Here is a 14,237-nt window from a genome sequence, read left to right on the forward strand (position 1 = left end):
ACTGAAATTAAAAAAAAAAAAGAAAAAGCAGGGCAATGCTCAAGTTAAATATCAGATTAAATGATCGTTTAGTGAAGATGAGAATTACTTATATTCCCTATAGTTAGATGCGGAAATTTTTACAACTATATTAGTACACAAAAAAGATCAGTAGTTATACCTAGAAGTAATAGTGGAAGAGTGCAAAAGATGGCATAATGTAGATATTTACTTTTCACCACACGGATACGCGACAAGGTTGAAAGGTGGGGGCGAGTCAAACCAGCACTCTTAAAAGGACATTACGGACTAGAAAAAATTGTCTACATAGGTTCATCAGGATTCCCCAGTCAGGGTGCTCCAGGCAGCAAGCAATGAAATTACCCCTTCAAAAAGCTGGGAGGCAAGGCCTGGAAGAGAACCTAATACCCAGGATGAATACCTCAGTCCGGCAGGTAAAAAGACTGAAATAGTCCAGAACCTGCAAACAAACAAGCAAAAAAAAAAAAAAAAAAAATTCCAACACCTAATTTTTTTTTTTTTATTTATTTATTTTTTTTTTACTTACTTTCCTGCAAGAGCAGATGTCAATTCAGGAATACTTGTGTCTCCAGATGGCAACCTTTCAGAACTAGTCTGATTACTTTGGGCTCCAACTAAAACAAAAAGGTTAAATTTTATCAGTCACACTAATGTTTCAAATAGGCAGTGTATCACTCATTTTTTAAAAATAACTGTAGTCATTCATTAAAGCAACAAAATTTTGGTTTGAAAAATGTCAATTTGTATCAAATCTTTACAACTGGCAACTTGGCCAAAATTCCTCTATATCAAAAAAAAAAATCTGTGTGTACCCATGACAAAACTAAGATATATTCCAAAAATCATTGATTAATAAAGTTTTATTTTTAAACTAGCAGGCTGCCGAGTGTTGCCCGGTCGTAAAATATACATACAGTAGAACCCTGGAATATGGCATTAAAAATTAGTAACAAAATACAGTACAGTATATACACATGTATATAATCAAATAACATTATAAATAACACCATAAGGCAGGGCAAAAACATTGTATTCCACATCATAACCTAAATAAAAAAAAAAGTATTCTAGGGCCACTGTATCCCAGGTTTTTACTGTAATTATATTTTAATTCATACAGAAACCGAGATGTGTGCACGCAAGTATTATTTTTTCTAAACAGTTCACTTTTAAGTAAAAAAATAATACTCAAGCTGTAATCTAAACCAAAACATAAAAACTGAGTAGAGTACGGTAATCATTAGGCCAGCTTGACACAATCTGTAATGAAAACCGCTTAAAAATTTTTTCACGTGTCTAACATTATCACTTTCATAGGTATATAGATAATGAAATCAAATTTCATGAATATCAGGAGTTTCACCTGTCATTCTGCACGATATCAACAAAGGGAAAAATCTAGCAAGCTTGAATTAAGTTACGCCTATGAATACCTATAAAATCGCTAAGTAATTTTCTTTTGCAACATCGAAGCAGTCACTGATTACCGATGATCTGACATGTCAAAAAAAGGTAAACCACAGAAGATGACACTGGGTTTTGCAGATCAGTTTGCGAAACGAAAAGCTGACTGATCATATCTAACCATAGGCAGGAAAAAAGAAAATTATGCTAGAATTTAGTCTTAAATTTGGAAAGGCAAAATTCAATCAAAATTTGTTTCAGAAATATATTCCCTTTTTCAAACTAATTTTAATAGCTTATTAATGATGGAAGGATTAAAAAATTTTCCTCCGATTCTAATAGCATTACTGATTCCCTTCTAAATTCTTGACTCAGATTCTTTTTAAATAGAAATATGCTGCTTTAACCCCCCCCCCCAATTACTGTAAAAATTTCATATGTCAGCATATATTTGCAGCAAACAAAAAATACACTAAAGAGAGCGGATATTACACGAGTAGATCTTTCTAAATATTTTTCTCAAACATTTTCTGTGTAATTGATTGAAAATAGTCAAGTTGCACTAGTTCATCGTTAATCAAAAAAATGTAATTTGAAAATAATTGTTATGCAAAATAAAATGCACGAACAGAATAGTTTACAAAGCCACTTCATCATTTTAAGTTTGCAAATATTGTTATTTAGAAAACCATTGTTAATATAACAAGGCAGGCACACTTTTTTTTTACTTTAATTATGATTTGATCAGTTATGCTAATGTCAATATATGTAGATTTATTTGTTTTACTGTAAAAGTAAAAGGTATAGTTATACTGATACTAATGACAAATTTGTAGATCAACGCCCTCAGTTAAAGCACCAACAAAAAAGGAGATTTTTTCTTTAGCAGAATATGTGAACACTTTGAAAACTTAGCGACGCCCCCCTCCCAAATCATTTTAGAATTTAGAGTGGGAGATAAGTAATGTATATAAATTTAACAAACTGATCATTTACAAACTATTCCAACACTAGCATGGTTGCCCGGCGTTGCCTGGGTGTTTGGAGGTGTGTGTTGAGAAAAAAAAAAAAAGTGGTAGTAGGAAGGCAGACTCGAACCCGAACCGCGAAGGAAAAAACAGGAAAAAACATGACGACCACCGGCAAACCGGAAATGACGTAGGTTTAAATTAAGGCTAGACAATTGCAAAGAGGGGGGGGGGATGACTTTCAAAAACATCAGTGAAAAAATCTTTCACTTTTATAGACATATAGATTTTAAGGATGTTTATTATTTTTAACCACTAATTATATACCCAACTGGTAAGGTCAAAACTATGTAATTGCTTAAAAAAAGTATAATCTCCCAACACAAAAAAAAAATAAAGTAAAAAAATTTATCTTGCAGAGAAAATTAATTTTTAGTTAACTGCTCTAAAATGCTAAAATGTTTCAGAAATGGAAGCTCATTTTATATTAATGTGAAACTGATCCCCAATTCTGATATTTTAATGTTGGCAAATTTACACCATCTTTCCCATGTGTCTTGTCAGTGGCTGAGAAACCAAATAATTTCAATATCAAAGGATTATTTCTTATTTATTAAATTATTACCATCTATCTTCATCCTGAACAAAATTTATTTTACAATCAGTATATAGACATGGGCGAGGAGGAGGAGGAAGAAGATCTTGCTTTAAAGCGAAAATAATGCATTGTTTTAACTGCCTGTCACCAAGGGAATTCCCAAGTCTCATTAAGTAATATACCATCATCTCATTCCTGTCGTCTTTCAGGACGCTCTGTCACCAAATCTACATGACTTCTCCAGTTCTCTCAATCTCGCATGACAGTTTACAGGTCCCAAACACTGTCCAATCCTGTGTCCTGTAGCAGGTTATCAATGTAGGTCATTCTTCTACCACGGTTTGGGTGTCCATCTGTTGGTATCTAGAGAACTAGCTTGCTTGCTTCCACTTCGCTGTGTCTCATGAAGTGACCGACTACTCTAATCCTTCTCTACTGTACTTTCAGTGATATTGGTGGTAGGTCACCATAAAGCTGTTGGTTTGCTATGTGGCTCCTCCATGATACATTGAGGGCCATCCTGAGCATCTGTGTGTAACAGTTATCCAGCCTCTTCTCCAGTGCATTTGTAAGAGTCCATGCCTCAGCACCATAGAGAAGGACTGTTTCTACTGTGGCAACAAAGAGTCTTACTTTCAAATTTTCTGAGAGAGTGGATGACCATATCTTCCTCAACTTGTAACATGCACTATGCCAGTGCTTGTCTTACTTCAAAATCTTTTTTAGTGCTCTCTGACCATGCGCGAAGGTATTTGAAGTTTTCGACAACCTTGAGCAGAATCCCATCAAGTGCTTTCATTGCAATTGGGTCAGCATGAATGCAGGCTTGTATCTTTAATCAAGTTGACTCAATTGCAGTGAAAGCACTCGATGGGACCCTGCTCAAGGTTGACGAAAAGTAATATATACATGAAAAATCAAGATCAAAAATTGGATGCCAAGGGTTTTTCAAGCACAGAAGTGAAAATTCACAAATTCATTTTTTTTTTTTTTTTTTTTTAACATAGCCATCACCACTTATCAAGGCCAAGAGGCCACTCAAGGATAAGGGTTAAAGAGTGTACAGTAAAAATTGGACAATATAGTAATCGTTAATAATGGAAATTCAGTAAATTTGTTAACTTATATGGATAGGTTCATCAAAAACTTGTTTACGTTAGACTTGAAGACAACCATATTGTAGTCAGCTGGAAAGCAGGAAAACGGAAGACAATTCCACAGACGTGCAGTTCTAAGAAAGAAGCCTTGTTCATGGAATTTACGTTTAGGTTTAGGCACAGATAAAGAGTGGGGGGGAATTATTGATTTCAGCTATATTTTAATTGTAATATAATCCTGATCGTTTTTTTTTTTTATTTGTTTTTGTTTTTTTTTTGCATGTTTGTACTACTGATATGAATTTTATGAAATGACCTATATCAAGTATAAATGCACTCCAGCATTCATGATTTGAGTAATGGAATTTTTTTTTTTTTTTTTTTACATAGGCATCACCACATTATCAAGGCCAAGAGGCCACTCAAGGATAAGGGTTAAAGAGTGTACAGTAGAAATTGGACATTATAGTAATCATTAGTAATGAAAATTTGGTAAATTTGATAACTTATATGGAACGGCTCATCAAGAACTTATTTACGTTAGACTTGAAGACAACCATATTGTAGTCAGCAGGAAAGCAGGAAAACGGAAGACAATTCCACGGGCGTGCAGTTCTAAGAAAGAAGCTTTGTTCATGGAATCTATGTTTAGGTTTAGGCACAGATACAGAGTGGGGGGAATTATTGATAGTGTTTACAGTTAGACGAGCGTTTCTTGTGAAAGTTTGGCGAGGGGGGACCATAGACTGAAGCTCAGTCGAACACTTTCCACGAAAATAACGATACAGCAGAGACAAACTCACAACATCTCTTCTGTGAGATAGAGGTTGCAGGGAAGAGAAAAGGATATTTCCTATGAGGCTACGAAGTCTATTTTGAACTCTATCAAGGCAGGACAAGTCCTTTCTAGCAGCTCCTACCCAGATGTGGCAACAGTATTCCATACTTGGACGTACCTGGCTCTTATATAGATAGAGAATTGCATCAGCAGTGAGATATCTACTGGATTGATAGAAGGATCCCACCATTTTTCCAGCGGCCTTGGCAGCAGATTTGATGTACCTGTTCCATTTCAGATCAGGAGTAAAGGTCAAGGCCAGAAGCTCGTCAAAACTTGAGGTCTCCTCAAGACGAGAGCCATTCATTTCAACTGATGTGAGATAGGGAATCAGAACATTGATGATGTAAAGAGAGAAGCTTAGTTTTAGATGCATTAAAAGTAACCAGCCACTCCTTTCCCCATTGTACCATGTGCTCAAGATTAGAGGAGAGAGAATCGGAGAGAACTTGGTCGTTTACTGACTTAGATGTGCTACCATAGATGGTAGTGGCATCAGCATAAATGTCTACAAATGATGTAAGGATGTGATTTGGAAGATCATTAATGTAGATCAGGAAAAAAGTTGGGCCCAGGATGGATCCCTGAGGGACTCCAGCATTAATACCGAGAGCTTCTGATTTTTGCCCATCAACTAATACTCTTATGAACCTGTCAGAAAGAAATGATTTAATAATTGAGAAGACATTTCCAGTTATACCATAGCTAGAGATCTTGTGAAGTAAACCTTCATGCCATACGCTATCAAAGGCCTTTGATATATCAAGAGCAATTGCCCTAGAAAGGTTGCCTCGGTCGAGAGATTCACTAATCCTATGAGACATAACTGTAAGCACATCTGCTATAGATCTAGTAGAATGGAAACCATATTGTGTGTCACTAAGGTTATTTTTGTTGAGATGGTTGATTATATCTCTATTTAACAGATTCCAGCAACTTACTCATGACGCACAGGAGACTTATTGGCCTGTACTGAGAGGGGGATGAGTGATCACCTGAATTCTTAAATACAGAGCATACTGATGAGATTTTCCAGGGTGATGGGAAGCAATTCTCCTTAAGACCACGTTTAAACAGCTTTAAGTATGGGCACTAGTTCTGGTTAAAGTTTGAGTACTATAATTGGAATACCGTCAGGGCCAGTTGCTTTACTCGAATCAAGATTTTTGATTAGCTTGGCAACATCACATACAGATATATGTATATCACATAGCGTGTTCTGATACAGGAGGAAATATTGGGGGTTGGCGGCCTTGGTCGCAAAGGGTAGAATTAGCTGCAAAGTTCTTGGCAAAGAGTTTGGCTTTGTCTGCTGCTGACGAGATTACCTCAGGTCCACTGATGATGGTTGGGATAGAACACGCTTTTGTTCAGGATTCTGCTTGCTATTTGCCAAAACTGGTGGGAACCAAGCCGCTGCTCAGCTACTTTCGACTTGACGGACTGAGCATACAACTCTCGTGTTCCTTATTACTTTCTTACAATGGTTGCTGGCAGTACTGAAAGCGGCTTTAGTTTCCATACATCTATTACGTTGGAAGCAGTGGAAAGTGATTTTTGTGTGCAATGGCAGCAGCACATTATGGAGAGAAGCATGGCTGACTGTTAGGTTTTTGCTGGAATTTCTGAGGGTATGAAACAGTCTATACCTACAATTAACAAATCCGTCAGGTCTGATACTATAGAGGACACATTCTTTTTAAACATGGAACGCAGAGGTAAACTCGATATAAATGTACGGAAGTTATCCCAGTCAGCCATAGTGTATCGATATACTGTACGATGGAGAGGTACGTCTGGGGGCTTATTATATTTCATTTTTATCTTAATTGATACAACAGAGTGGTCGGAAGATCCAAGAGGAGGCAGAACAGAAACTGAACATAGTTCAGGGCAAGTTGTGAGAAAAAGGTCTAGTAGACTCGCATACTGGCTGTCATTGTCGGGCACACAGGTGGGTTCGTGAACAATCTGAGTAAGGTCATAAGCAATGGAGAAATAACAGAACCTCCCCTCATCATCGGTCTTGTTTGAGTGGGTCAACCATTTGACGTTGTGAACATTGAAGTCTCCACATACGTGAATGTTAGCTGAAGGATAAGCAGATAGGACTTTGTCAATTTTCTCGTGGGGGCGATAGAGAGTAAATATAAATGCAGTAGTGTAAGCTAGTGCAATTCGTTTATACTTAAATGTAGTCTTTGATATCTCAAGTTTTTTTTTTTTTGGGGGGGGGGGGGGTTCAAACATTTTGGCAATCCCTAGTAAGATTGGTCAGAACTAACTATAAAAATAAATCAAACAAAAGCTCAAGAGCATAAAATAAAAGATTAAAAACACTTTATATTTTACTTTAAATTTAATCATGATATATGATCGTATTATCAGCGAAAATGTCAATTTAAAATTTTTTTTTTTTTTGAACCTTGAAAATAGAGTGCATTCTTTTAAAGAAGACTTAATTTATGCAAAGTTTCAATTTTTATTTTTCATGCAAGTAAAATAAATTTACATCATATTTTGATATGATCTGTAAGTTTTAATTTTACTGATAGTTTATAAACATTCATCATTAGTACTAGCAATAGAAAATTAAATTTAAAAATATTACAATTGTTTTTCGAATTAGAAATTAGGTTACAATTCTTCTGATTCCAATACCTGAAAAAAGACTGATTTTTCCAATTCCGATTATTGCCTTAATACTAATATGAATGAAAATAATTCGATATGAGGGAGCATTAAGGAAAGAATATGCACAAAATATACTGACCATTCTCTGCAGAAATCGATTGTTGGCTCATCAAAGGATTAGTGCCGGGTGTTGACCCCAACACATCAGGTGGCACGTTAGATGTTACACTCAAATCAATCGAAGTTTCACCCCCATCACGGGTAGCAACATTTTGTTCTTTTGTTTCATCTCTACTTCTACTCATCAAAGGAGAGGAAAAATCCGAGGATGGAGATTCATTGGGTTTGTCACTTGACACAAGATCAACAGCACCACCACCACCAGCAACAGACCCAGCAGCAGAGGTGCTCTCAGGAGTAACCATTACTTCCATTGGAGTCTCTTCAGGGTTGGAGTTCTTACTGGAGGTCACTCTACATATAGAAAATAAGATTTACAACTTGAAATCGAATAACAATAGTCATCACAATTTCATATTCTAACTAATACTTACCCAATGGTATGCAATGAGTTTTTGTAACATTTAACTTCAAACAAAAATAAAAAAAGTATTATAAACTATTTCTTCAAAACAAGTTGTACCTCTTGTCAGGTTTTTATTTAGAGGCGATTATTTAAAAATTGTTCCATATTGGTAGTCTGCGCTGGATTATATCATTTTTTGAATCGTAGCAAAGTATTTAATTATTAGGGCTGTGACAACGGAATATTCTTTTTGCTTTGACTTTAGTATATATATCCGTTAATATCTTTTGTTTTTATATAGACAGATGTGAGTCTCGGTTGATTAAGTGCGCCAACAGTGTCAGATATATACTCAAGAATGAAAAGAATATGCTGTTGTCACAGCCCTAATAATTATATTGCTAATAACATGATATAACAATAACAAATAAAAATTTGTCAAAAGCAAATTTTTATTTGTAAGCTTAATTGGAATTTTAGTCAAACTCTAAAAATTTAACAAGATAATTTTATGTTAGATTGGAAAGTAATTAAAGATGGTTGTTTGGAGGCTTATCATTTCATAAAACTTAAACATACTTTCGATTTTTTATTGGAGTGCATAAAACATGGGTAAGAATTTGATAAAAAACAATTTTAGAATTTGTTTACCAAATTCTACCATAAACTACAAAGTAAAATTGATGTAGAAATACCATTTGTATAATACTAGGGAAGGAGAGGAGGTTCTGAATTCTTTTCATTCTGTTAGAATCTTTTAAACTCAATATTCGTTAGTGTAACAATGGATATTCACTTATCTAAAAGGTTTTTTTTTATTTATATATCGTCACAGAACATGAATATGAAAACTATACACTTGTAAAATTATAATTGACATCTCATTTCAAATTCTTTGTCATATTATTAAACTTACCAATCATCTCCATCTTTGTAGATCTCTTATGTAAAAGTCACTGTGTGAGAGTTCCTTCCTCATAGATTCTGAAACGACTAAGCCTATCTTTTGCAAATTTAATAAAAAGGTAATTTATGTGTCTGACAGTGTTCTTAGATATGTTTTATACAGAAATTCATCCGATAAATAATCGAAAATTGAAAAAATCTATTCCTAAAAATAGTATTTCTTATAAGAGAATTTTTACAGGGGAATATTGTACATTACACCAGCAAGGGTGATACAAATCTTAGCAAATCATTACAAAAAAAAAAAAAAAAAAAAAAAAACGACATCTGGAGATAGAACTGAATGGTAGAGGATTCAACTAAAGATCAAATAATCCCCCTGTTCAAGCCTGGGTGTACCTCACTATTTTATTTTAATTTTTTTTCTTATTAATGAGTTTGATTGATAAAAGAAAAGGTACCATTCAAAAATCACTGCAAATCATTTCTTCGTTTGTATATTTTAAAAATAAGCATTAATCAGTAGTGACTTTTCGAGGCCATTCATCGTCAAGGATTGATTCCATAATACATACACAATCTGCATGAATTAAAATATGTTTAAGTATATTGTACGACCAGGCAATGCCAAGCATCCAGCTAGTATATAGTATAGATATTTATACCAAGCTGACTGATCGGTTACTTTAAATGTGACATAGAAAAGACTTAAAAAAAAAAAAAAAAAAAAAAAAAAAAAAATGTAGGTTGCAGTTTAATAGTGCAGGCTCTACAGCTGACCCTTGGACGAAGCTCTTATTCATTCAGCTTAAGCATATTTCCATTTAAATTAACTAAAGCATAACAATACGAGCAGAGATAACCAACATTGAAGACAGACGCCCCCCTCCTTCAAGAGTATAGTTAAAATATGAAAATATTTTTGTTCAACAACTTACCGTCTTCCACCAGCTCCGTTCCCTTGTATACGTGTCGTAGCCACAGGTGCTCTTGGCGTTGAAATAGGAATGGGTTGAAGCGGTGTAAACATGGAATCGCCCATAAGTGTTCGACTCGCTGTACACAAGAGGTCAAGACCTTCAGAAGTGCTGGAAATGCCTTCGGAAGTGGAGCTACTTACAAGCGAAGGGGTACCTATTGGGGAACTCGTTACAATTGGAGTGGAAAATTGTGACTTCACAGCTGATGAAGGTTGATCAGCAGTTGTTGCTGCAGTGGCTCCCCACGCGCACAGTTCATGTGATAATTCAGCCTCCATCGCAGATCTTTCAATACCTTCACTCGCAGCTGTGTCAAAAGAGAAAGAAAAGAAAACCTTAAGTTCATCTCATTTTTTTTAAAATCATTTATCCTATGGAATTCTTATGTCTTAAAATTAGATTAAATGAAAATGCTTTTTTAAACTGTTTCAGACCTGACAAGCCAATCAGTGATACAAGATTTTTTCTTTTTTTTTTTTTTTTTTTTTTTTTTACACTTCCACAAAAACATTACTAAATAAGGTAAAATTAATTTTTTTTTGTTAATTTAGACAAACTTATTTGACATTCAAAAATTAAAATATCAAAAAAAGGTTACATTGTATGTATCAGTTTTGGACTGAAGATCTCTGTAAAAAAATAAAATTCATTTAATTTGATAGAGTAGGGGTTTTTTTTTTAGTTTTTTTACAGCAGTAAAACATGTTCTTATGAGAACGCGTTGAACAGTCAGCCATTATGGAATTTGTTGAACACGCCACTGGGAAGGTAGGTAAGTTTTTTGTTTAATGGCACATCAACCCTATAGGTCATTTCATGCCATAAAAGGTGAAGAGAATATTCTTCATTTGAGACTTTGGGCAGTGGTTTGCTTTATTTTCAAATAAGTTCCAAAAGTTTAATTTTTCTCACGAAATCTAATATTTTGTAAGGTGTTTCTTTTTCAAATATTGTTTTAAGGTTTTATTCTTTGAAATATTTTGTACGAATATTTTCATATTTTTTACATTTCATTAATATGTGTTTAATGGTTAGTGGTTGTTGGCAGATTCTGCATTGAGGGATACTTTCTGCTTTCAGAAGGTATTCATGAATGACCAATTCGGATTCTGGTGAATATAGTGTCTACTTTTCGTATTGGTATTATGGTTCTCTCTTGCCCAACATTTGGGTGTATTTCTTTAAGTTTGTTGTTTAGTTGTTCGTCCCATAGTTTTTGCCATTTCGTTTTTATGTAGTAGTTTATTTTATTTTTCCTATCCGTGTATGGGATTTTTCTGTTTGAAGGCATCAGCTTTGTTGCTTCCTTAGCTAGTTTGTCAGCTTCTGTATTTCCTCTTATGCCGACATGACTCGGTATCCATGCTAGTACTATTGTTTTATTATTCTTTATTTGGTGTTGGCATGTTTCTATAATTTCCAGGATGTACGGGTGGTTTATTTTCCCTCCTTTCAATGCAATTAAGCTGGACATGGAGTCACTGAAGATAAGGAATTTGTTTTCACTAGACTCCTGGACCAGTTCAAGAGCCATCTTAATAGCCTGTAACTCTGCGGTGTATATAGCGGCACCATCTGGTAATTGTATTTGCTTTATGTGCATTATGCATTTTTGCTGCTGCTCCTACTTTTCCAGTTATTTTTGAGCCATCTGTATAGATGGTTTTGTATGTGGAGTATTCATCCCTGAGTTCTAGGAATTTGTTTTGATAGGTTTGATTGCTAGTCTGTTTTTTGGCCATTTTGATAGTCATGTCAATGTATGGTTCTGTGATTGTCCATGGTGGAGTATTATTAATTGTGTAAGTTTGTATGTTTTTTGGTTCTTCGTATCCTTCTATAATAGCCTTTTTAAGACAATATCTCAAAGGTTGAGCAGCTGTAGTTCTGCTGGTAAAGAAATGTTCATACATTGACGTGTATACTTTTTCGTGAGCAGGATTTTCTGGTAAACTTTTAAGTTTCAATGTATATTGGAGTGAGAGTTTTTCCTATCTTAGGTGAAGGGGGAGTTCATTAGCTTCTGTGTGTAGGCTTAGAATGGGTGATGTTTGGAAGGCTCCTAGGCAGAGTCTGAGTGCTTGATTTTGTATTGGTTTCAATTTTTCTAGGTATGATTTCCTTGTTGAACTGTATATAATACAACCATAGTCCAGCTTTGGTCTTATGATTGCCCTATACAATAGGAGCATGGTTTTACTGTCTGCTCCCCAGTTTTTGTGGGATATTATTTTTAATATGTTTAATGCTTTCTGGCATTTTTTTTTAGTGCATCTATATGTGGCTGGAAATTAAGTTTATTGTCCAGGATCATTCCCAGGTATTTGGTTTGCTGTGCCACTGGTATTGTGTTATTTATTTTCAGTTGTGGGTCATGGTGATATCCTCTCTTTTTACAAAAGTGTATGCATACTGTTTTAGTTTTGGAGAGGATAAACCCATTTTCATTTGTCCATTTTTCAATTTTATCAAGGCACTCCTGCAATTTCCTTTCTATTGTTTGTTTGCATGTTAGGGGACGAGTAGCTGATTGCAAAATAGTCTACAAAGAGGGCTTTGTCAATGCCTGTAGTCACTGTTTTGCTGATGTTATTGATTTTTAGGAGGAAGAGTGTAACTGATATTATGCTTTCCTGGGGCACTCCCATCTCCTGTCCGTATACCTCAGACCTCTCTCCCCCGAGGTGTACCCTAAATGAGCGACCCCTGAGAAAGTTTTGTATGAATATTGGCATCCTTCCTCTGATTCCAAGGTTATGCATGTCCCTCATAATGCCGTATTTCCATGTAGTGTCGTATGCTTTTTCTAGATCAAAGAATACTGACACCACATGGTGGTTTCTAATAAGAACGTCTTTAATGTAAGATTCCATTTTGACCAATTGGTCCATTGTGTTCCTTTCTTTTCTGAAACCACATTGATATTTGTCAAATGTTTTTGTTTTTTTCTAATATCCATACGAGTCGATCGTTTATCATTCTCTCCATGGTTTTACAGATACAGCTGGTTAGAGAGATAGGGCGATAGTTTGTTGGATTTGTGGGATCTTTATCAGGTTTTGGGATTTGTATGATCGTGGACTCTCGCCAAGCGTTAGGAAAATAGCCTAAGAGCCAGATATTATTTAGTATATCCAGGAAAGTGTTTAATGAGGTTTCTGGTAGTTGTTTCAGAAATTGGTAGTGTATCTCGTCCGGTCCAGTAGCAGTATCTTTGCTTCTATCCAGAGCGTTTTTAAGTTCAGATATTGTGAACGGTAAATTGTATTTTTCTGTATTGTTTGAGCTGAAGTTCAGCTTTCTTTCTTCTGCTTCTTTTTTGTAGTTTTGGAATGTTAAGCTGTGGTGTTTGGGAGAGGAGTTTTTATATAGTTGTTCAGCAGATTTGCCATATCCTTTTTTCCAGTGCATTTTCCACCATCCGGGTTTTTTAGGTGTATAGTGGGGTGTTGGGTTTGCTTCCCATTTATCTTCCTCACCATGTCCCATACCTTCTTGCTAGGTGTTTTATTATTTAATTTAGATACATAATCTTGCCATGTTTCTTATTCAGCTTTTTTGGTTATTTGTCGTGCTTTTGCACGAGCTTGGCGGTAGAGCTCTAAGTTTATTGAGGTTGGGTCTAATCTGAATTTTTTTAGGGCTTTTTTCCTTTTCTTAACTGCTTCTTTGCACTCTTGTGAACCATGGTCTGTGCTTGCTGTTTTTCTTTGAAGTTTTAGGGATTGTTTCTTCCACTATTTTTATTAATCTTTGTGTAAATATTGCTATTGGGTCAGGTTCCTGGAGTATTTCATTATTTATTTGTGTTTGGCAGAGATTTCTGAATGTGGACCAGTCAGCTCTCTTTAGTTGCCATTTTGGTACTATGTCTTCTACTGTGGGTTTATTTGTTTTAATTAAAATTGGGTAGTGGTCACTACCACACTGTTCTTCATGGATATCCCAATTGAAATCCATGTAGATAGTCGGAGAGCTGAGTGTCAGGTCTATAGCTGAGGTTGTTCCTGTAGATGGATGTAGGTAGGTGTGTTTGCCGTTGTTCAGTACACACATGTTTGTGGTTTCTAGTATGGATTCTATTATATTTCCATTATGATTTGGTTGTCTGTCTCCCCAAAGGTTGCTGTGGCGCATTGAAATCTCCTAGGATTAATGATGGTGCAGGAAGCTGTTCAATTATTTGATTTATTTGAATTTTTTTTAATTTGTATTTTGGTGGAATGTAGATTGAGCAAATTGTAATAGTTTGGTGTAAGGTAGCT

General features: G+C 35.2%; 1 protein-coding gene across 6 annotated transcripts in view; it reads right to left on the bottom strand.

Annotated features, from left to right (window-relative positions):
• LOC145240003 (E3 ubiquitin-protein ligase HUWE1-like) overlaps positions 1 to 14,237 on the bottom strand; it is a 232,954-nt gene that overhangs the window by 40,464 nt on the left and 178,253 nt on the right. For all 6 annotated transcript variants that reach the window (XM_080103595.1, XM_080103593.1, XM_080103591.1 and 3 more), the window contains 3 exons: positions 9,931 to 10,279; positions 7,700 to 8,034; positions 548 to 635 (listed from right to left, as the gene is read on the bottom strand). In XM_080103595.1, coding sequence (XP_079959721.1) covers positions 548 to 635; positions 7,700 to 8,034; positions 9,931 to 10,279 — 772 coding nt within the window. The remainder of the gene's footprint in view (positions 1 to 547; positions 636 to 7,699; positions 8,035 to 9,930; positions 10,280 to 14,237) is intronic.

This window comes from Euprymna scolopes, chromosome 19 (genome assembly GCF_053919585.1).
Source record: "Euprymna scolopes isolate OS-2025 chromosome 19, ASM5391958v1, whole genome shotgun sequence".
Taxonomy (NCBI): domain Eukaryota; kingdom Metazoa; phylum Mollusca; class Cephalopoda; order Sepiida; family Sepiolidae; genus Euprymna; species Euprymna scolopes.